Genomic DNA, 22327 nt, shown 5'->3' with positions numbered 1-22327 from the left:
TACTGTATCCATCTAATAATTTGGGGGAGTGTGTCACACAAATCAAAGACAGAAAAAAAAAAATCCACATAAAGTATATGCAACAATCAAAGAGTAAATCAAAAGCCCTTGCCTAACAATTGTAACATGCTAGTGTTGCTGAGTATCACAATACGGTGCCAAACACTGAAAATGGCCAAGAATTGCACAGAGAGCCCTAGATAGTTGGGAGGCATAGTGCATGTGCTGAACAGCTTTCGCTTGAAACATCACACATGTCATCAGGTGCACTGATGCTCAAACATTCTTCAGTTGTCTAGGGGGCTACTGACATCAGCAGCGTCTTGCTGCATACCACTCCCTCATCCACTGGGCCCAGTGATGCCCCTATCCCCCAAGATGCCAGAAGCAGGGGAAGGCGGGAGAGGGAGAGGAGGAGGAGGCAGAGGAGGAGGAGAAAGGGCTAGGTGGAGGCGGTTGCTAAGGACCATATAGATCCGTTGTTTCCACTACCACTTTTATAAAGATTGTATCCTCCTTAACGTATGCATTGTCCTTGAGGACTGACTGGGACACAAAGAGTGGGCACCCCGAAGCAATGTTCATGTTGGTAGATGGCCGCTGGAAGCTGGTAGATGTTGGGTCGGGCCGGAAGGAGTCCGACAGATGACGCCTTCCCGTCTCTTGGTCCAGGAGCATGAGTGTCACCTGATGGGGCATTGGAGAGGGAAGAAAGTGTGAGTTATGAATGGCAGCATATGTAGAGTTTGTTCTGACACATGATGCTTGACAAAAGAGGCGAAATTTTTAAACCATTCTAACCACACAAACCATTCTAACCACACACACTTGTACACAAAGGCATTGAAAGGGACATAATTGACAAACTCCCCATCATAATTTAATTTCCTGCTTTGATGACCATGACCTCTGTATTTAAAACACAGGGATACATGCAAGCTTCACGCTTTTTTAATACAGCAGTACTCCTTTCAATAAGCTCTATATGCACACAGTTCCGATATCTACATCATACCTAGCAGAGTGAACAACACTTTGGTGCTGAAGGTGTGAGCCAAAATCTGTGAATATAAATTTGACCATCTTGATATTTTAATTCAATTTTTCACTTTTTTTTCATAAAAAAAAACAAAAATTTACTTAAAAAGAAAATGTTTATTCAAAAGAAAGAAATGATGGTTATGTGACCAGTGTCGGTTTCTTTGTTTCCATTTTTTTTTTCAAACAAGAGGAACAAAAATAGAATCCTCAGGAATTTGTGTAAAAGACCTAATTATTTTGCTTCCTTTGATGTGACAGCACTGTCCATCATACAGTCTGAAAGTGAGTCTAACAAACAAAAAGGATAATCTCTTTACAAAAAACAACAAATCAGGTAAATCAAGCTTAGCCTTCACTACAGATAGACACATAGAACCACTCTAGTCACATTCACAATATGTGGCCCTTTAAAAATTTCAGGAGCAACTTGTACCTTCTGACTAAAGGGCCAATTTAGGAGAGCATCATAGTCGCCCCGCATGACAACAAAAAAGAGAGACACATGTGTCCCCTTGCCGATGCCGTCTCCATTAAGGTAGATGCGGGCGCACATTTTGTAGCCGAAGCGGCTGGTGTAGAACGGCTGGCTGTACAGGCTGAGTGTCTTGCCATTGTCAGCATCCCGCTTCCGCCGTGTGAACTCCTTGATCTTCCAGATGAGCGTGCCGTCGTAGCTGGCCGTCTCCTGAAACTGAAAGCGCAGCTCGTGCTCAGCGAGGCGCATCGAATGCATGCTGAGTTGGTCCTCCGCCAGACGAACTTTGTTAGCCGTCTCCGCTGCAGAGGGAATGGGATGTACAAAGTCACCAAATTTCTCAAAGATGCGCTTTAAAACAGACCAAAACAGTAATATCATCTTCCCAACATCAGACAAATTCAAACAGATTCATGTCCAATCAGGTGTGCAGCAATGGAAGTGTGCCTGGCTTGAGCATTTGTATAAATAAATACACCTGGCATCTGCTTGCCCCTAGAAATTTGTCACACTTGTCATGTTTTCATGAGGACTAATCCACAATTTTCTCAGTGGCATATGACAGGGCAGACTGAAGAGGAGTGCCATGGTGGTGCTAGATAATCTTACACACAGACGCCTACCATCTAAGGAAATATAAACTGTGAATACTGTATACGCTGTTATTTTTGCATACAGATATTTTCGCGAATGACGAGATCATAGAAATTTTCGCGTATCGATGCCAACGCTTACATTAATGCTCTGTTAACAAAGCACATGGAGACATTTTCGCGTGTTGTTAAATTTGCAATCCAACTGTGATTTGCGAAATCCATGAAAATTAAACCCTCCCAAAAATAACAGCTTATACAGTATGTGCATGCAAAGTGTTTTTCTTTTTTTCATTCTTTAGTATTCCAGTCACAAAATTATGTGTTCCAAAGGGAGGTATTGATGTGACAAATCGGCTTGCATTATTAGAGGATGTTTGATTTGAAGCCAAAGTCGAAACCAGGGAGTTTAAACTATGGCCTGAATAAAAACAAAACAAATTAAAAAAGAAAACAATTATGTTTCTTTAATTTGTCTGTCTCCCTCTACAAATTAAATTTGTTAAGATTGCAACTGCTGATCTGTAAATGAACAAACATGTCGGAAAAAAGGAACCAGTGGGACTCAAACCTGTCATGTACTGATTTCCGGGCAGCGACACTACCACCAGGCTGTCCCTGGTTGCCGGCAGTGACACGATGAACATGGAACAAATACAAACAAATACCCAAGCTCCGAAATTCCGATCTCCACCCCTCTGAATAATATCTTTCTTTCAAAACAATTATGGTACAGAAGCTAAGGAAGCCAAAGCGGAATAGGCATACAACTATAAATGCTTGCACTCACACAACTGTTCCTTTGCCCGATTTGAGAGACCGTCACTTCCCGAGGCGGAACCTGTGTTGGCCTGGTCCTGAAGGAGAGAGATGTGCTCCTTGTGGACTTCCAGCTCATCTTTCATGTCCTGGATGTCAGTGTTGCGGTGCTCGTCAAACTCGTCCCTGGTCAGGCTCGCTTCCACCTTCTTCTCGATGGCGGGAAGTTTGGACAGCTTACTGAGGACCATTTTCTGCAGAGTGTGAGGTGTGGGGCAACATAGGTTTAGTCTCACCAGTACCCTGCATTATCAGCAAGTCAACCTAACAGGCTACAATTTGTTATTCCGAAAATGAAATAAGGTTCATTATTCCGAAGGTTTGCTAATCCAAACATGAACTATGGTTTGTAATTCTGAAGGTTCATTCGTATACACTGTCTCTACATCTTGGGATTAACAAATCTTATTTCATTTTGAGAATAATGAGTCTTCGGAAAAATGAATATCATCTGACCTAACATCACTTGTTATGCTAACATATTCCTGCCCTCCCCCCTCCCCCCTCCCTACCTTTATTACACAAGAGTCACTTAGACAGATTTAGACAGACTTTTGGCACATTTGGTTTGCATTTTCACTTTGTGTACTTTACTCAGCTAGATTGCACGACCTAGGAGTCAATCAAAACGAACAACTTTACGACCACAAAGCATGGCACATGTACTCTGGTTCATCATTTAGATTAAGAAATCCAAGCTTGTTTATGTTTGAAACCATTCAGCATGGCAGCGAGTACTGTTAGATAATCACAAGTTTGTAACTCTTGTGCCCCGTTTTATCAAAAGATATAATTGATTATAATTTTCCTTACCACACAGGCTGCCACAGATTTATGGTAGAAATCAACTATATAATCAATTATGATTCTTCGTAAAACAGGGCCAAGATCTCTTGTTTATGACATTTTCAAAGCACTTCCTTGCCCAATGCTAAACACAGCCACACAGACACCATCCATCAATGGATGCTAGGTATACTATGGAAGGCCTACAATAGAAACGTGGTATTCCCAGCAGGCAGTATTTGTTGAAGGCATTAAGGTAATGCATTCTTCCAGGAATATGATATAGGGAGAATCAGTGGTAATGGGATCGTTTAAGGCCTCAATAATAAATATAAAGAACTATCAGCTCTCAGAATTGTAATTGCAAATATGTACAGCACATATAACATTGTACAGAGAGAAAAAAAGAAACCTCAACAAACAACTGATGTCCTGGCCAGAAAAAATCCTGCCACAGGAATCAACATTTACATAAAAATAGACACAAGGCAGTAGTCATTGGAGTAATTTTCCTTGAATATGTAGGTTCCACTGATATTCTGAAATTAAAAGCTTTTTAAGCCCTGGATTCTCTCTGATCAAAACTACAGCACTGTTGAATGATGCATCACACGCACTGCCTGATAATGTGATTTTTTCCCCCGAGTCTTTTCCAAAAATGACTGACCTGTAAACTCTTTATCGCTCTCTCCACGTCTGTTATGCTCTGCTTGTTTTCGCTGGTCATGCCCTGGATGTCGGCCGAGAGAGTCTTAAACGTCTTCACCTCATTGTCAAGCTCCGTCACCATGCGCCGGAGTTCGGCTATCTTGGCCTCGAGGTTCGTGGCCACACTCTTCACAAGATCCTGCGACGCCGTGGGCCGGACCTCTGGCTCCTGATTCCCTGAACTGCTCTTAGCCTGGGGGAAACAAAATGGCTGACACTGAGGATGACTTGAGGAGAGACCATCCTTCCCCTACTATGTAGTTTTCACTTGTACTGTAAAACCAGAAATTTTTGCGTGCACGAAACTTTCGCGAGGAGCTAAGATTTGCGAAATTAATATGCACACAAAAGCATTTGTCTACAAAAGGCATTGAATGCCAGTGGTGATTTGTGTTAATTTCATGTGGCGAAAAAGGCAGTCGGCTCCAATTTGCCAAAGTTTCATGCTGTGAATGCTTCTGGTTTTACAGCAATCAGGGGACAGTGGACACAGAATGGACCCACATATTCATTCTCATTGCATACCTCCACCACAACTCTGTGAGCAATGCTGTCATGACCAAAATAGCATCTCCACTGTAAAATGAATCTGATAATTCATGAATACAGAACATTATTTTCGATTGATGAAAATACTACAGAATTGATCAAGCATTTGTGATATACTGGTGGTACAGTCTGACAGAAATATATTGTCTGATGCTACAAGGAACAAAACACAGCAGATATGGCAGAAACAAAAAAGCAAGTATAGAAAATTATGCTAACAAAGATAATTCTTGACAACGCAGAATGCATTAACCATATTCACTTTGTTCCATAAGGATAGTCAAATCAGCTGCAACAAATGCAAATATGAATGCACTGGGCACAAATATTTGTATCTGGAAATGAAAATGGTGCTTTTTACATTACAAATTACATAGACTGTACACAGAACATAAGCATAAGTCTTACCATTAAGTTTGAAATAGACTCTGTAAATGCACAAGTTTTTTGATGATCCTGTACAAAGAAAAAAAAATAAAGGCAAGGGGAGAGAAAAGAGTTAATCTGAAGCCTTTACTGTTCAAGGCCGTTTCCCAACTCAGTAAATAGATGATATAACACATGCTGATACACACATAATTAACATGTACTGTATACGCCATATACTTCGCACACGATTTGTCTAATTTTTCGCAAATCGGGACTTCTAAAGTGCGAGTGCGAGTGCGAGTGGTTGAATTTGCGATCATGGAGTAAATTAATGAAAAGAGCAATGCATGCGTGCACGTCGCATTCATGTAAGGATCAGATTTGATATTTTAAAGCGTGTTTGAATAAACTTCAAATAGCACCTGACTCGCAAAATTAGAAAAATAAAATTCAACTAAAGATATGGTGTATACAGTAACACACACAGATACACATGTAATTAACAAGTATCAATACACGTTATCAACAACATGCTGAAAGAATGGCAGTAAAGAGATATTGTCATAATAAAGAGATATTGTCATAAAAACAAGCTTCTAATATTCATCCCTCATGCATGACAGAAATTGCTTTCAACAATACTTTAACTTGGTAGGCTGGGGTTTGCCTCATAGAAATTTCCTAGCAAAAGATACCTGGTCTAATGTTTTGTAACAAGTTGTACTGTATATTGTAGGTACTCTGTGCTCTGAGTCAAACAGCTAAACGCATTTGAGATGGCTAAACTTACGGTATGTAAATCAGGCTCACTAGAACCCATCAAAATTTGCATTTATTACCCACTGTGTGTGTGGCCAATTCTCAGCCAGTCAATGTCCAGTGTCAGTTTTATTCTGACACAGAGACAAAGAATTGTTTGATCACCACATCCATTTATTCCCACAAATTTCTCAGTCAAAAGTGAAAGCTACAGGTATGTGTACACTGACCAATGGGATCATGTCTCTAAAACGTAATCTGCAAGGTATGACCAGCGTTTAAAAAAAGAGAGTGATGGCTCTCATCATGAATGAAATCCAATGACGTATGCAAGTGCACACAAACATCCCGCCACATGACAGTTTACGTAAACATGCACACTTCGTTAGCAGTTGAAAGTACGTATCGTAGCTTATGAAAATACTGACTCATACAATATCATATTCCTCATCACTGCACTGCGGACAGGAAAAAAAAAAAAAATCCCAGAAGGACTTAAACAACCTCTTTGACTGTCGAAAGGAATAGTATACATCAGAAAGCTGAGTTTGTATGGGATTTTTCTCTTTCTATTTTTAGGCACTCAAGAAAAATGCATTGGCAGCTAGTAAGTCTTTCACTGGTTTGTTATCACAATGTCGTCATGTCTCTTCCTATACAAACAATTACAGAAATCCTCTATCTTTTTATCTATCAATATTGCACGTCATTATCTTACCTTTTTTGGAGGGCATATTACACAGTGTCTTGAAAAAAAAAGTTTCAAGGACAATGACAATTATGAGCATCCTTGACACTTTTCTTTCATTTTCTCTGAATGATAACAGTTCACCGCAACTATAGCTAATGTTTCTATGCACACAGTGAGGCTCATTAACATAAAAAAAAACCACAATCAAATATTGTGGGAGAAGCATAACATACTATGGAAACTTGGTAAGTCATCTTGCCCAAAGAGAAAGATGCATCAAACATGGACAGTAATTGACTATCCTATCAATCAAGTAATGAAAGTGAGATGACGAAGGCAACAGTTCAGAGAACTTATCTCCGCAAAGTCACGACTGTAACCAAAATTATGCCAATCATTAAGTCAGAGAGTTAAATGTGTTTATGGACTCCTGTGCAGTCCCTCAAAATGGTACTCGTGTAGCTACCATGACAGTGGCTGCGTAAGATTCCTCTTTTGTCTGGCATTTAATGAAATAGTGCTCAACTTACAGTATCTATCATTTTCTTATCAAGAGGAGAAATTCCTTATGATTCTAATACAGATCTATATACCAAACACATACCCTTCTCACATATCATTAAAGAATCCTTCCTGAATCCTAACTTTATTTCTCTTTTTTCTTAACAAAGTACAGCTGTAGAAGAAAAATGCTGTGTTTGAGACTTCAGAGTCAGACATTTTGAGGCTCTTGCAGGCTTTGTGAATTAAGTGATGTGATAATAACATTCTATGGTTTTTACAGTTTTCTCATTCTTCTGACATTGCAATCTAATGAGTCAAATTTCCCATCTCAAATGACTTTTAAATATTTTCCAACAACATTCAAATTCAACCTGTTGCTTTGGTAAATCTTCCCTTATCTTTAACAATGTTCTCTCTAGGAAATACAAAATCACAAAATTCTTTATCATTTTTAATGAAGAGTACACATCCCCTCAACTTGTAATGGACAAATGTTCAGGTATTATTATCCCCCCCCCCCCCCACTTTCTGGAAGAAGTAAGTCAAGTGCTCTTTCATTATGCCAGGAAAGTAAAAATATGTTGAATTTTCTTTATACTTTCTGTATATAGAAACTTTAAGAATTCAAAACTTTTGAATGGATTGTCTGATTTTCCTCACGCATCACTGATGTGTTCTCCTAATATTGCTGCATTCCCTTAATTCATGCACATGTGTACATACAAAATTTTGTTTCATTCTCATTTCAATATAACTTCAGGCCATTTGTGTCTACTAGATACATGTATCAGCAGTGCTGAGTTGAAAAAAAAATGATCACATGAAATCAACTAGACTAATATAATCTGCACTATCACATTCTCTAGAATGTATTTGGGAACATGTTGTGCAACACTTTGCCAAAAAGCCTGGGTCAAAAGGTCATGTGACTCCCCCATGCTGAGTGCACACTCTGTTAGTTTCATCATGTGCATGTGTAAGGGGATTCCCCGATACAGTGTATGAGCACACAGGAGAAGAGTATCACTTCATTATACAATTGTAGTAAGGAAATGGTGCAGACTTCTAAAGGTTAGATGTGAACACAATCTTATGGGTGGGTCTTAAATCAACAGCATTACAACTTGTATCTACTGTATTTGCAAATACAGTAGATGACGTCACGCCAAAAAATACCGCCAATGGCGAATAAGTCATCATTATTAAGACATTAATGGGATGATAGTGGTAGTGTTACAGCCAAGAACATTCCCATGACCTGATTATTAAAGCAGGTTGTCTTCATAATATGCAGTAGATATCCATGACAAGAAAAAGACTACCTGCATCTTGAATTTTGTCGCATAGGTACAGTGTACATTGTATTAGCACAGTACGATAACAAAGTATCAAGTGAGCACTATGCTGCAGGCTACAGACATAATTATGTATGTTGAGAAGGCAACATTAAAGGAGAAATCCAGTCCAAATATACGTTAGTCTGATAAAAAAAGAGTAAAATCTTATGAGTTCAATGGTAAAAAAAATCATCAAAATCAGATGAAAAGTAAGGAAGTTATGACATTTTGAAGTTTTACTAATTTTTCAGAAAACAGTTCTTGAAAGGTCAATTAATATGAATATACAAATAGCAAAGTGAGCATATCATACCCTCACAACTTGCCATACAGTATGTACATACATGTATACAATTTTGAAATTTTAAGTTTTTCATTCAAACGCAATTATGCCCAAGGCTCAAATCCCGGTATATCCAACTGATCACTATTCTGAACTTATTGAACCAGTAATAATATAATTTTTCATACTTCTCAATTTTTCATACTTCTCTACTTTTCAATGACAGAAACATTAAATCTTCATCATTTTGTTGGACAGAAGCAATGGAAAATTGTGAGGATATGACATGGTTAGCTCACTCATTTGCATATTCAAATCCACTATACAAGAATTGTTTTGCAGAAGTAAGCAAAACTTCAAAATGTCACAACTTCGCTATTTTTCATCCGATTTCCATCAAATCTTTACTGTTGAACTCGTAAGATTTACTGTACACTCTTTATTTTATCAGACTAACTTATATTTGGACTATAATAGAGAGAACACGACAGTGAGTTTCAGCAAATTCTGACGATACTGAGAGTCATAAATTTTTGAAGTCATGATCAATCAAATAACAAATGAGCAATTTTATGATGTCACATGCACGTACAACTTCCATTTGCTTTGTAATACGAAATAAGAAATGCTCATAATTTCACATTAATTACAAAATGTCCACTTGTGTTACACACTTACTGCAATGATTGTAAATTTCTTTTCTATACAAGCCTCGTATGCAAAAATATATTTCATCAGAAGTATAAAAAAAAAGTTGGAAAAAATGAGATTTTAAGAACTTTAGGCACAGGGCAAAGGGTAAGTGAGAGAGTTCATTTCACAGTTCTTCAAAACTATCATAACTTTCTTAGTTTTCACCACTCTTTATCAAACTTGGACTTTCATGTTTCTCTCTCTCTCTCTCTTTTTTTTTTTTTTTTTTTTGCTTCTATTCACACAAGCTAATTTTCAGGTAGGACTTCCCCATTAAGACACATTGCCCCATCACACTACATTGGTATGGTAGCATGCAGACCAAAAGTCCCATCATGGGATAATCAGCTATGTGTAGCCGTAAATCATGACATTCCCACATCTGTGCCAGTCTTTGAGTGGTACTTGGGTCCTCTTATGTACATGGTGAACTGGCCTGCCTGACAATATGGCACATCAAAATAAGACCCCACAGACACAGACAGACAGACAGACACAGACAGACAGACAGACAGGCAGATGGACAGCACATGCATGCACACACACACACACACACACACACACACACACACACACACACACACACACAAAGTAAAGCAACAAGGCATTGCAGAACTATCACAATAAATATATCTAGATGCATTCATATCTATAGGCCTATATTATTTGCACATATAAACATAATAATACGCGCTCATTGCTTGGGTGACAAGATCTTGTATCTCCAATTTTGGTGAAAAGCACTTTTTTTGAATAAGTGACTGATGATCAGTCAAGTGATGTCCTGTCCATTCCTAGCTGTCTTACTTAAAAAAAAAATGAAGCCACCACGGCATTTCAAAGGAAAGGCAATCCCAATTATTTCTGTGCTTTGGCTGCCATATGTTTCTCGCTCTCCTGAACATTTGACATTTTTCAGATAAGAGGTCATGTCACCCTAACAGCTGAGAGTCTGTTGTATTTTTGTTTATTGCTATAAAATCTTGCCAGCTTGAATGCAAGAAGGTCTCAAAACACCTTGGTTTCAGTCCATCTGCATCGGAGGTTCCAATGGGTAACATAACGAAAACTGAAACCTACATTTGCAGGTTGAGGCCAGTATTTCAAGGAATCATCAAGTGTTTACAATTTTCACCTAAGCTTATCTCCAGAGCATTGTTTTCTATCGTGAATGTCTTGCATCACTGTATTGATGAATGCAATGAATATTTCTTTTAACTTATCTTCATTCTCTTCTTCTTTGTCTTTTGCATACATACTGTCTCATGAAGGAGAGGACTAAAGAAAAGTTAGAACATATCATTATTTTTGAGCAAGTTGTTACTTTCAAATTATTCTCTTTTTTTCTCACTAATTTTGATATTTTGGCAAGCTTTTGATTCACAACTGCAAGGGATTCACTTCTGCAAACTCAATGAATCACCAATGATTTCCAAATTTACCACTATGAAATACTGCACTTCACCTGCTTTTATGGCATGTGCCCCCAAACAGTGTCTAAAGTGAGTATAAAGAGCACATAACATGCCATTATTTCTGTATAGAGATATTCACATACATGCACACCTATGTATAATGTAGATCACCTTACATACATGCATGATATGAAATAGTACTGCAGCATGAGAATCAATAATAGGCAGACAGATTCTCATCGACACCTTCGTGGTATTATATCATAAAAGTCACATCAACTGCAGTTGGAAACATCCAATTGTATGCAATGACACACACACACATACTGAACTCATTTACTGCAACTGCTCCCTAAGTTTAGATACTGCAAGAGGAAATCCACCATAAAAATAAATAAACTCCTGAAGAGAGAGAAAAAAAAATCCCTACAGAACATTTCAAAAACAAAGAAAATTTAATACTCAAGAAATATGGAAGATATGACATTTTGAAATTCCACACGTTTTGGGAAACATTTCTTGATCAATCCTTTATGAATATTCAAATGAGTGAGTGTATGATGCCATGCCCTCACAATTTTTCATGTATGATTTGAATATTTATGACAAGAGGTGTTTTCCGAAAAACTTTGAAATTTCTGAATGTCATAACTCCCTTATTTCTTATCCAATTTTGATCACTTTTGCACTGGTTTGCAGAGAATTTTATGAAATGGATAAAATTTTGGAGTGGAATTCTTCTTTAAAGGACAAGTCCACCTTCATAGACATGTGGATTGAGTGAATGCAGCAATATTAGTAGAACACATCAGTGAGAGTTTGAGGAAAATCGGACAATCCGTTGAAAAGTTATGATTTTTTTAGGTTTCTGTTCAGTTACTGCTGAATGAGAAGACTACTACAGCTGATGATGTCATATGTGTACAACGATATAAAGAAAATGTAAAGAAAATTCAATATATATTTACTTTTCTCAGATAATAAGAGAACACTTGACTTCCCTCTTTCAGAAGACGGGGGAATAATATTATCCTTAACATACGTCAGTGACAAGTCAAGGAAAAGTGTATTTTTTTCAAAAAGTAACATTTAGTGAAATTCTCTTCATATTTTCCTTATATTGTTCTACGCATGTGACATCATTCACTTATAGTAGTCTTCTCATCCAGCAGTGACTTCACAGATACTTTAAAAATTTATAACTTTTGAACGGCTTGTCCGATTCAACCCAAACTTTCCCTGATGTGTTCTGCTAACATTGTTGAATTCACTCAATCCACATGTCTATGAAGGCGAACTTGTCCTTTAAGATGTACAGGAACACAACAATCATTGTACAATCACACTAAGAATGCCGATTTTACATCATTTTAAGAAGTACCTTGTTGGAAACATATTAAAAAAGAGACCAACTCAATAAAGTAATGGAAAATCTGAACTGCCAAATTCACCTTGCTGAAAGCAGTACCTCATGAATTGTGAGCCAGCTTTCTGATAACGGGTGGTCCCTGTATTACTGTAAAAGTGGATATTTTCGCGCGACTAATTTTTCGCGCTAGGCCGGGTCGGAAGAGTTTCGCGTGTTTTTAATTCCGCGGAATCAAGACATCACGCACAGGAACGTATGGCAAGCAAAAATCTTCGCGTGTTTTTATTTTCGCGCTAGTTTCTGGTTGCGCGAAATGCGCGAAAATTTCAACACCGCGAAAATGTCCACTTTTACAGTAACACTATAACTCTCTTTACTGATGCAACCAATGATGGAAGATGATCCTATATGATATTGCACTCTTCCCCTCCCTCACTGCCGCAATCCCCAAAAAACGTGTACATACGACAACGACACTCTCCTTTCAGACGAAAATGCACAGAGCACATTTTACAGTACTTGGTACAGAACACGGGATTGAATTAAAATGTCCGATAGATGAATCACTAACATTTCCACCTCAGACAGGGACAATGGCCCTATTCATTAAAAAATTGAAAATGAAACTTCTCCTCATATCAATTACTCCCATTTGCTTGGCATGACACATAAAGCATGCAGACCCCCCCCCCCCCCCAACCCCACTCAGGTTTGAGAGGCCGTTGGTTTCAAGTACACTGTACACAGGTATTTCTTCATTTGCACCGACATAAGGCAGTGAGTTTTGAACCAGTGTATACAGTGTATAAAAACCTAATTAAAAGAGCACTCACTAATTATAGTATCCTAATCCAGTCTGACAAAGTTGATTATACCAAACATTTAAGTCATCTTCAGGGAAAGTGGACTAGAAATATCTATTAAAGGACAAGTTCATCTTCATTAACGTAAGGATTGAGAGAATGTAGCAATATTAGTAGAAAACATCATTGAAAGTTTGAGGAAAATCGGATAATCCGTTCAAAAGTTATGAATTTTTGAAGTTTTTGTGCAGTCACCACTGGATGAGAAGACTGCTGCAGTGTATGATGTCACATGCGTACAACAATATAAGGAAAATATAAAGAGAATTTCACAAAATTTCATCTTTTGAAAAAAGTACACATTCCCTTGGCTCGTTACTGACATGGGTAATATTATTCCCATTGCCTTTAGAAAGAGGCAAGTCAAGTGCTCTTTTATTATGCGGAAAAAGTGAAAATATGTTGACTTTTCTTTACATTTTCTTTATACTGTTGTACTCATATGACATCACGAGCCTTAGTAGTCTCCTCATCCAGCGGTTCTAACACAAAAATCTTAAACATTCAAAACTTTTGCATCGATTGTCCAATTTTCCTCAAACTTTCACTGATGTGTTCTACTAATATTGCTGCATTCTCACAATCCTTATGTTTATGAAGGTGAACTTGTCCTTTAAGTGACTCATACCAGCTTTACAACTGTATGAGCTGAGCATACATGTAATGTCCTGTGATTTGAAATGTTAATGTGTCACAAAAACTGCCCATATACTGAAGGCTTCTCAAGTTTTTTTTTTTTTTTTTACTCTTCATGGTCACTGCTTCCAGTCCCCAGAAATCAAATTGAAAGAATTTTATTTCCAAAGAAGCCTGTGTGCATGCCTGGTTGGTGAAATAATGTGAATATGTGGTTACGTGGTTAGGTAAAGTATGTACAATGTATGTGCCTAACCCACAGCAGAAAATGAAAGTAATCACAAAACTGTTTGTTAACATTAAAGCTCTATACTCTCTCTCTCTCTCTTAAAAAAAAAAGAAATTGAGTGAAAATATTTATTCTTGAAGGAGTGAATACAAAAAAGAGTGAATTTAGATTGAAATTGGAGTAAATTTTGAGTGAAAATGTTCATTTTCACTCATTTTGGAGTGAAATCAGGGATCACTTGAAGATTTTGGAGTGACCCCTGAGGTCACTCTAAAACGAGTGAAAATGAACATTTTCAATAAAACTTCACTCCAATTTCACTCTAAATACACTCTTTGTTTGTATTCACTTCTTCAAGAGTGAATATTTTCACTCCGTTTTTTTTTTGTTTTTTTTTTTTTTTTTTTTTTAGAGAGAGAGAGAGAATACAACTGACTGTGCAGCCATTTATACTGGCCTGTTTGTCCATCACGATATCATACATGTGATGCATTTTACACACATTCCCATGGATACTGATTATTGAGCATTTTCTACTGAGAGTTTACCAGAAAGAAGTGGTTGCAGTGGAGTTTGTTCACATGGATAAAGTGGACACAATGTACAGCTCTGTTGACACTACCCACTCCAGCCACAGAATGGGAACAACGGAACGCATTAACACAAAGAACAAAGGAAAAGAACACCCACGTGGGCGATTCTCATGCTCACTCTATTTCATGAGGGTGGAAAGATAGGGAAATCCCCTTTGACAGAGACTGCAAAGGCAATACGTGTATTGATTTTGTACGTTTGTTTGTGGGCAGAATGGAGCATGTGTCATAAAGGAACAATGCTGTAACACGGATGCACTGTACAGTCTATAGATGGAGAGTACAGGCCATCTTGCAAAGTGCTGTATTCAACCAGGATTCAAAACTATCAGATGAATCGTTATCAACTATACAGGATTATTTCTTACAACCACATCCATCTGGTGTAACTTTATTGCTGTTATAGCTCCTATCCATATTCTTGTAAAGATACAGTTGCTATCAGAGAAGACTGGGGAAATCCCATCCTCCCCCCAAATTCCCCCCCCCCCAAAAAAAAAAAACAAAAGAAAGAAAGAAAGAAAAAAAAAAAAAACTCCTGTTCATGTAGGAAGTGGAAAGATGAAATCTCCCTGTGTTATCCAGTGATAATGGAGACCTGTCCTCTAACTGGTATGTTTAACCATCTACATGTATAGTACACTGTATGTGGGTTTCTAAAATCATAAATAAGAATGAAGATTTGAAATAAACTAAAGGTTTCTTCAAAATTTGATGTCGCGTGCTTGATACGAACAGATTTTCTCATTTTTATCACCATCTTATTTTTGTTTTATTTTTTTTTTCTCAGAATGTTTTTTGTGCACATCAGTAAGTTTTGTTTTGTTTCATGTCTGCACAGGCTTGTAGTCCCATGATTGGCATTTAAAATAAAGAAACACCATCACTACAAAAAGGACATTTATGCCAATAATGAAATACTAATGACTGAATTATATCGAATACAGTCATCCAGCCATTCCCCACTTTTTGATCCAGAGCAACATCAGAATGTTCCTGGCAATACATGTAAGTGATACGAGGTGATCACTGAGTAATATCAAAGAGAGTAAAGTTCTTGTGAACCTCCTTGTGATATGGGAAAGAATGTCCTTAATTAATCAACTGGCTATAAATCATGGATTCCAGAAACAAGTCCCTCAGCAGAGTCCCCCTTTAATTGGTGCATGATTTGTAGTTTGTTTTTTTTTTCATAAGTTACAGAGTGGTACACCTTACTACTTTGTTTTACCACAGTGCTGATAAAATAATAGTAGTAGTAGTAGTAACAACAACAATAATAATAATAATCATCATCATCATCATCATCATCATCATCATCATCATCATCATCATCATCATCATCATCATCATCATCATCATCATCATCATCATCATCATCATACATATATATAATGTAATTATGTAAAAGCTAACCGTAAATACATGGGCATATTGTTGCTGGAGTGACAAGACCTTGTACCTAAAATTTTAACAAAATTACTTTTTAAGATTAATTATCAGATAATCAGTCAATCAAACAAAACAAAACAAAAAATCATGCCAACACGTCTTGTCAAAAATAAGAGCAATCCAATCATTATTGTGGTTTGGCTGCCATGTTTGCTTTACTTGTAACTCTTCCTCCTATCTCTTCTGAATTGGGATGTCCATTCGTTTATTTGGATATATACGCACATGCATTGTTTTTACTCGGGGAACTTGCTAATTGTACAAGCCTTGCCTCTTATGCAAGTTCCCTCCATATTTGATACTAAACTAGTGCCATTTCAACTCAAAGTGATTTCATGAAGATCAAATTATTTGCATATCATGTGGGTTCATATTATGTGCTTGAAGCTGCAGGTGTGTATGTATTATACTTTTGTTATACTATTGTTTGTATTTACTTTATGACACTCCCACTTTCTTGTACAAAATGTTAATCCTACGTAGCAATAATTTTGCATTATTTGGATATGGAAATAAATAATGAAATGAAATGAAATGAAATGTTTTAATTGTTTGACATTTTTGAGATATGAGGCTTTGTCACCCCAACAGTGATATGTGGTATAAGAAAGCAGCAACAAGACCAGCATTATTTGTTTTGATTTGATTAAAACTGGCTGTTATCATGATACAAAAGTAAAAATACAACCAATCTCGAAACTATTTTATATGGATGCCTTGATTATCTCAGAGAGTAAAGATATTATGATTTCTATTTGGCAAAAACTATATAATTTTAACATACTCCCTTAAAATGTAAATCATATTAAGAGGATTGCAGCTCAGTGGTCCACGGCTTGCTCTTACAGCCAATACCCACAGGATAATCATTGTGCCGGGCTAATGCACAGCTGCAAAATTCTGAACTGGTGATTCAGAACTTGCACCAGGGGAAACAGCATAATCAAGTTATTTCTAGCTTTCTTTCTCCGACTGTAGCAGTTTTCATTTGCAGTTTTATCATCGAGACCACAAGGTAAAACACTATAGATCTTCACATTGACTACTCATTATAAGAGGGTTCAATCACAAATGTTAAGCAAATAAACTTATAATGCTTCCACGTGTTACATGTAGCTGTATCATGTACTCTTTTCACATTCAACATAGTATGTAGGGCATTTTAAACAGTGCTTCATGGGAAAATATGGTTACAGTTGTAAATGTGAAAATGTGCAATGTTACATAGAACCCAATCAGCATTTTGGCTCTCATAAGCCACGATCCACATTGTTGTCTGCAAATCTGCAGATGTATCATGCACTCTTTTCACTTTCACCAAAGTATGAAGGGCATTTTAAAAAGTGCTTTGGGAAAGAAATAAAACATGTAGAATGTGATCAACATTTGCTTACTTGGTGTATTAGGACCCTGCTCTAGGGGCCTATTGGGGTCACCATTACTATTTGTGCCAGCTATGATTCCTTGTCAAGTATAGTCAAAATCCAGTCACCAGTTGTCAAGAAGAAGATGAAAATGTGAAATAGTTTACTAACAATGCAGGATAGACAGTTAGTAGTGAGCAATTGCAACAGCTCACTTGGGCCATTGGGCTCCTGCAAGAAACTGAATCTGATAAGGTCCCAATATTCCACACAGAAGACACTTACCTGTAATTTGTTAGCTACTAGTTGCATGTTGCAGTGGTCGCACACCACTACGCGATAATCGCACCGGCTGTCTAAATGTTCTGCCAGTTCATTTCTGCGCACTGATTCCATGCATCCCTGGGATTTGTTCACACAATCAATAAAGACAAACTCACAATCCTCCTCATGCTTATCCAAGTCTTTTAGGAGCATTTCTGCCCCGCATCCAAACGGGCAGGTGATTTCTAACTTTTGCAAACGTCTATGGGCAATTTTATCCAGCTGTATATCCCTTGTTGGAATCATTTCCTCACAACGTGGACATGGGAGAGAGTCCGGCTGGTGATTGGACCTGCATGGGGACATAACGTGGTCAAGTACTGGTCAGTTGTGGGCAGGATGGACAATTCTGAGCACAGGAACGTTGCACATGTTATCAATATGTCTCTTACTTGTCTTTACAATGCAATCTACCTTATTACTCAACTTCCAAACATCAAAAAAGTTTCATATAATAATGTTACAGATCAGTAATTTCTACTCTTGTTTCTAATACAGTGCACTCCCGTTATAACGAACACGGTTATAACGAAATTTCGTTATAACGAAGTAAATCTTCTGGTCCCAAAATTATCACCATTAAAGTCTATGGTAAAAAATTCGCTTATAACGAACACGGTTATAGCGAAATTTCCGTTATAACGAAGTCTTTTCCGAGCGAAACAGACAAAGAAAAACAAAAGAAATGTGCTCCGTTATAACGAAATGCGAATTGCTTTCGAAAATACCTAGCGGAACAAGCATTTACAGCGTCTCTGCATGGGTGAACGCTTCACACCACTGTGTGGTCGCTCTTTGTGTCACGCACAGTTTCTGAGGGGAACTTGCGTTTATTATTGTGATACAGTTATCCCATCACATTTCACATAGCTTTCCGGTGTATGATGAGTATTCAGCAAACAGAATATGATATACATACGTGGTTTCCTTGTTTTCGTATTGTATTTTGTATTTGTTCGGTTATAACGAAATTTCGTTATAACGAAAGAAAACTGCCGGTCCCGAGCATTTCGTTATAACGGGAGTGCACTGTACAGAAATTTATGATTGTAGATTGATGCAACTTGAACAATGAAATTATGAAATTGGAATCCGTAATTGCAGTACAGTATCCATATAATGCAAGTTTTCTACAGATTTTTAAAGAGTATTTGACTAACCACAGCATACTTGTGTAATGATGTGAAAAGAATAGTCAAGTGGTACTTTGAACAAGAAAAAGTGTCCAGTCAAAAGAAGAGACATCATATTCTTGGCACTGTAATCTTATTGGTTTGTTCAGACAAAACAGTACAACAGGGGCTTTGGGAATTTGCAGCAGATATGAAGACATGTTTTGATTCTAAAGCCTTTTGAAAAGGAATTGAACAAGTTTCTTTTTAATATTTATGAGGATTGCTGGTATATTGACAAATTGTTCAAAATTGGGAAATTACTGGCACTTCCCTTTCTTTAAAAAATGACCAATCCAGCGCATTTTCCTCCAAGATTTCAAAACAGTGTAGATTGATGCCAAGTTTTAGCATACAATTCATGTACTTAATTTGTTCGGCTATCTTTTGATATAAGAAATGAAAATGCCAGTCTTGATGATTTCATTGTAAGGGGAGTTGCCTTGTATATCAGACTCAAAAGTCCTTCAAAACCAAATTACATGGATGAAACTCAAGGCATTTACATAGCGGTGTCAAGCATGCAAGAGGCCAGATCTTAAAGGACAACTTCACCTTTGCATACATGTGGATTGAGTGAACGCAGCGATGCTAGTAGAATACATCAATGAAGTTTGAGGAAAGTCAGACAATCCGTTAAGAAGTTATGAATATTTGAAATTTCACTGCTACCATCGCTGGATGAGAAGACTACTACAAATTTTTGATAATACATGCATAGAATGATATGAAGAAAACATAAAGAGAATTCCCCCCAAAATCCCTCTTTTAAATACAGATTGCCTCAACTTCTTACTGATGTATGGTGAGGGTAATACTATCCCCCCTGCCTTCTGAAAGAGCAAATCAAGTGCTCTTTATTCTGCGAAAAAAGTGAAAGTATGGTGAATTTTCTTAATATTTTCTCGATATCATTCTACACATGACATCACGTTACTTAGTCTTGTCATCCAGCGATGGTGGCAATGAAACCTCAGAAGTTCTTGACTTTTGAATGGATTATCTGATTTTCCTTGGACTTTCACTCATGTGTTAAAACTACTAATATTGTTGCATTCATTCAATCTACAAGTACAGTACATGAAGGTGAACTTGTCCTTTAACTCTGGTTTTTCTCATCCATCCCTCTTGCCTCATCACCATCTGACAGGTGAACTTGGAACTCACCTTATATGTCTATGTAGGCAGCCGTGACAGAACAAGCCACATCCACAGTCTGTTTGAACTGGCCATCTGGTAATCAAGCCACATATCCCACACAGATAGAGATCATTTGGGGGCGCTTTAAAGATTTCCTGAGGGTAACCCTCCAGTTCCCTGTACGATAAGGGCGGAGACGTTCCAACGGATCCTGGCTGGCCCTCTGACTCCATACCTGAATCACTTTGAAGACTTCTAATGCTAGGTGCTAGGACATTTTCAGACCCTTTCTCAGCCATTGCACGACTTCTTGTCTTTAGCTTTCTCGTTGCTGTAGTCTGTGAAATGAAATTGTTACGCCCTTCACTACACTGCACACAATATGTGAGCCTATCTAGCTGCAGCTCAGGAATAAGGTCCTCTACTTTTTGACGAATAGAGAAAATTAGCAAGCCAAGGTATACACATTGCAATGCTACGTTGAAAAGGACAGGTAACCGTAAAATTCTCTTGGTGTGAACATCAGCAGTAATGTCATAGTAGTTCAATCCATCGTTTAATTGCATCTTCTTTGAGCACACAGACTTTCTTGGAAGTAATAATTAGCTTTTGGTGTCACTGATGATCCACTATGCTGTCCCATGGAATAAACAAAATACCTAAATGAGGAACAAAATAAAAAGACAGAGTAAATGACATACCGGTACATGTCTCAGTGATTAGCAAAACATAGTAATACGATTTGAGTAATTAATGCAAATTGTCCTGTATATGCTTGGAATATACTCACCTACCTCACATCTGAACTGATCTTTAAAAATGAAGGATATGGGCCACACATGAAGAAGACTATGCTCACAGGATGTAACATGAAGAAACAGAACATGATCAAGCATAAAACAAGAGACCCTGGGGTCTCACGCTCACATGAGTATCACAAGTTCACCTTCCACACATTCTTGGAGACTGTTATCTTTAAGGAGAACATAGCAAACTTGAAGAACTTTGGGGGAACAGCCAGAAGTGCATGATGTTCATAATTTGTAGATATCACAATGACAATAATAACTGTCAAGTTTATAGGAAATTTTTACCATCAGTTTCCAAAAATAAGATCAAATGTGAAAACTGTCTCCCAAATTGGTTTGGGTCCATAGGGGCCAGCCCTGGACAAACTTGAAAGTACATTTACTACCAGTGCTGTATATTGTATTTACTTAGAGTATTTCTGATTTTACAGAAGAAGATTTTTTTTTTGTTTTTGTTTTTGTTTTTGTTTTTTTGTTTGTTTTTTTTTTAAAGATCCTCTGATTTGGAGGTTTATGGGCCCCCAGGGGGTCTCCAAATGAGACTTGGTGCCCATCTGTATTTTATAATCCAAGTGAAAATACTTGCAAAGTTTGCTAAAAATTTGAAAATGAAATTTCCAGGAGAAAGCAGAAATGTGAAAATTGGGCCCCAACTTGGCCCCTCACTCCCAGGTTCTAAGAGGGGTGCCCCCGGATCTGCCATGAACATTCTTGATCTAATACAGTTACCAATGTACTTACTCCTAGCCCTAACTAAGCTCTATCACTTATGGTTCAAAGGAAGACGATTCATAAGGATTCCTTAATTTGGGGGTTAGGGCCCTCTGGGGGCCCCAGGTGGGACATGCAGCCCATATGAACAAATTATGATCCTATCACCATAGGGATGCTGCCTGCAAAGTCTGGTGAACATCTGTCATGGGGTTTTCAACAAGAAGCTGAAAGTGATGCATGGTGGATACCAGACCTTGCTCAGGGTAGCTAAAATAGGTAAACAGTAGCAGACATTTACTTCAACATAAACATCAAAATTTTGTTGTTTCCATTTGATTTCTTTCAACATAAACATCAAAATTTTGTTGTTTCCATTTGATTTCATAGTCAATCTTTGGCTCACTTGTGAGTTGTGCTACTTAAAGAGGATCAACCTTGAAATAAAAGGTTTGCAGTTCAGCTGTAACTGGACTATCACTCTCTCACTTCAAACACAATTCTATAACATTTCAATTTCTATGAATTTTATTTCAACTTTGTAATCTTGAATTAATAAAACTTTAATGATCAACAAGCATTGTAATCACTTCTGATAATATTTTGTATCTGGTATTTACTCCAGCCTCGTATTATAGAGTAT

General features: G+C 37.5%; 1 protein-coding gene across 1 annotated transcript in view; it reads right to left on the bottom strand.

Moving 5' to 3' along the window:
- Positions 1 to 416: 416 nt before the first annotated feature.
- Positions 417 to 22327, bottom strand: part of LOC140228006 (TNF receptor-associated factor 3-like) — a 40311-nt gene continuing 18400 nt past the window's right edge. Inside the window, exons 2-8 of the mRNA XM_072308404.1 lie at positions 20192 to 20823; positions 17814 to 18144; positions 5380 to 5427; positions 4382 to 4615; positions 2900 to 3122; positions 1475 to 1818; positions 417 to 687 (exon numbers count right to left, since the gene is read on the bottom strand). Of these exons, the coding sequence (XP_072164505.1) occupies positions 460 to 687; positions 1475 to 1818; positions 2900 to 3122; positions 4382 to 4615; positions 5380 to 5427; positions 17814 to 18144; positions 20192 to 20730 (1947 nt within the window). The 5' untranslated portion in view covers positions 20731 to 20823 and the 3' untranslated portion in view covers positions 417 to 459. The remainder of the gene's footprint in view (positions 688 to 1474; positions 1819 to 2899; positions 3123 to 4381; positions 4616 to 5379; positions 5428 to 17813; positions 18145 to 20191; positions 20824 to 22327) is intronic.

This window comes from Diadema setosum, chromosome 1, assembly GCF_964275005.1.
Source record: "Diadema setosum chromosome 1, eeDiaSeto1, whole genome shotgun sequence".
Classification (NCBI taxonomy): Eukaryota; Metazoa; Echinodermata; class Echinoidea; order Diadematoida; family Diadematidae; genus Diadema; species Diadema setosum.
This window is presented reverse-complemented; position numbering and strand designations above follow the sequence as displayed.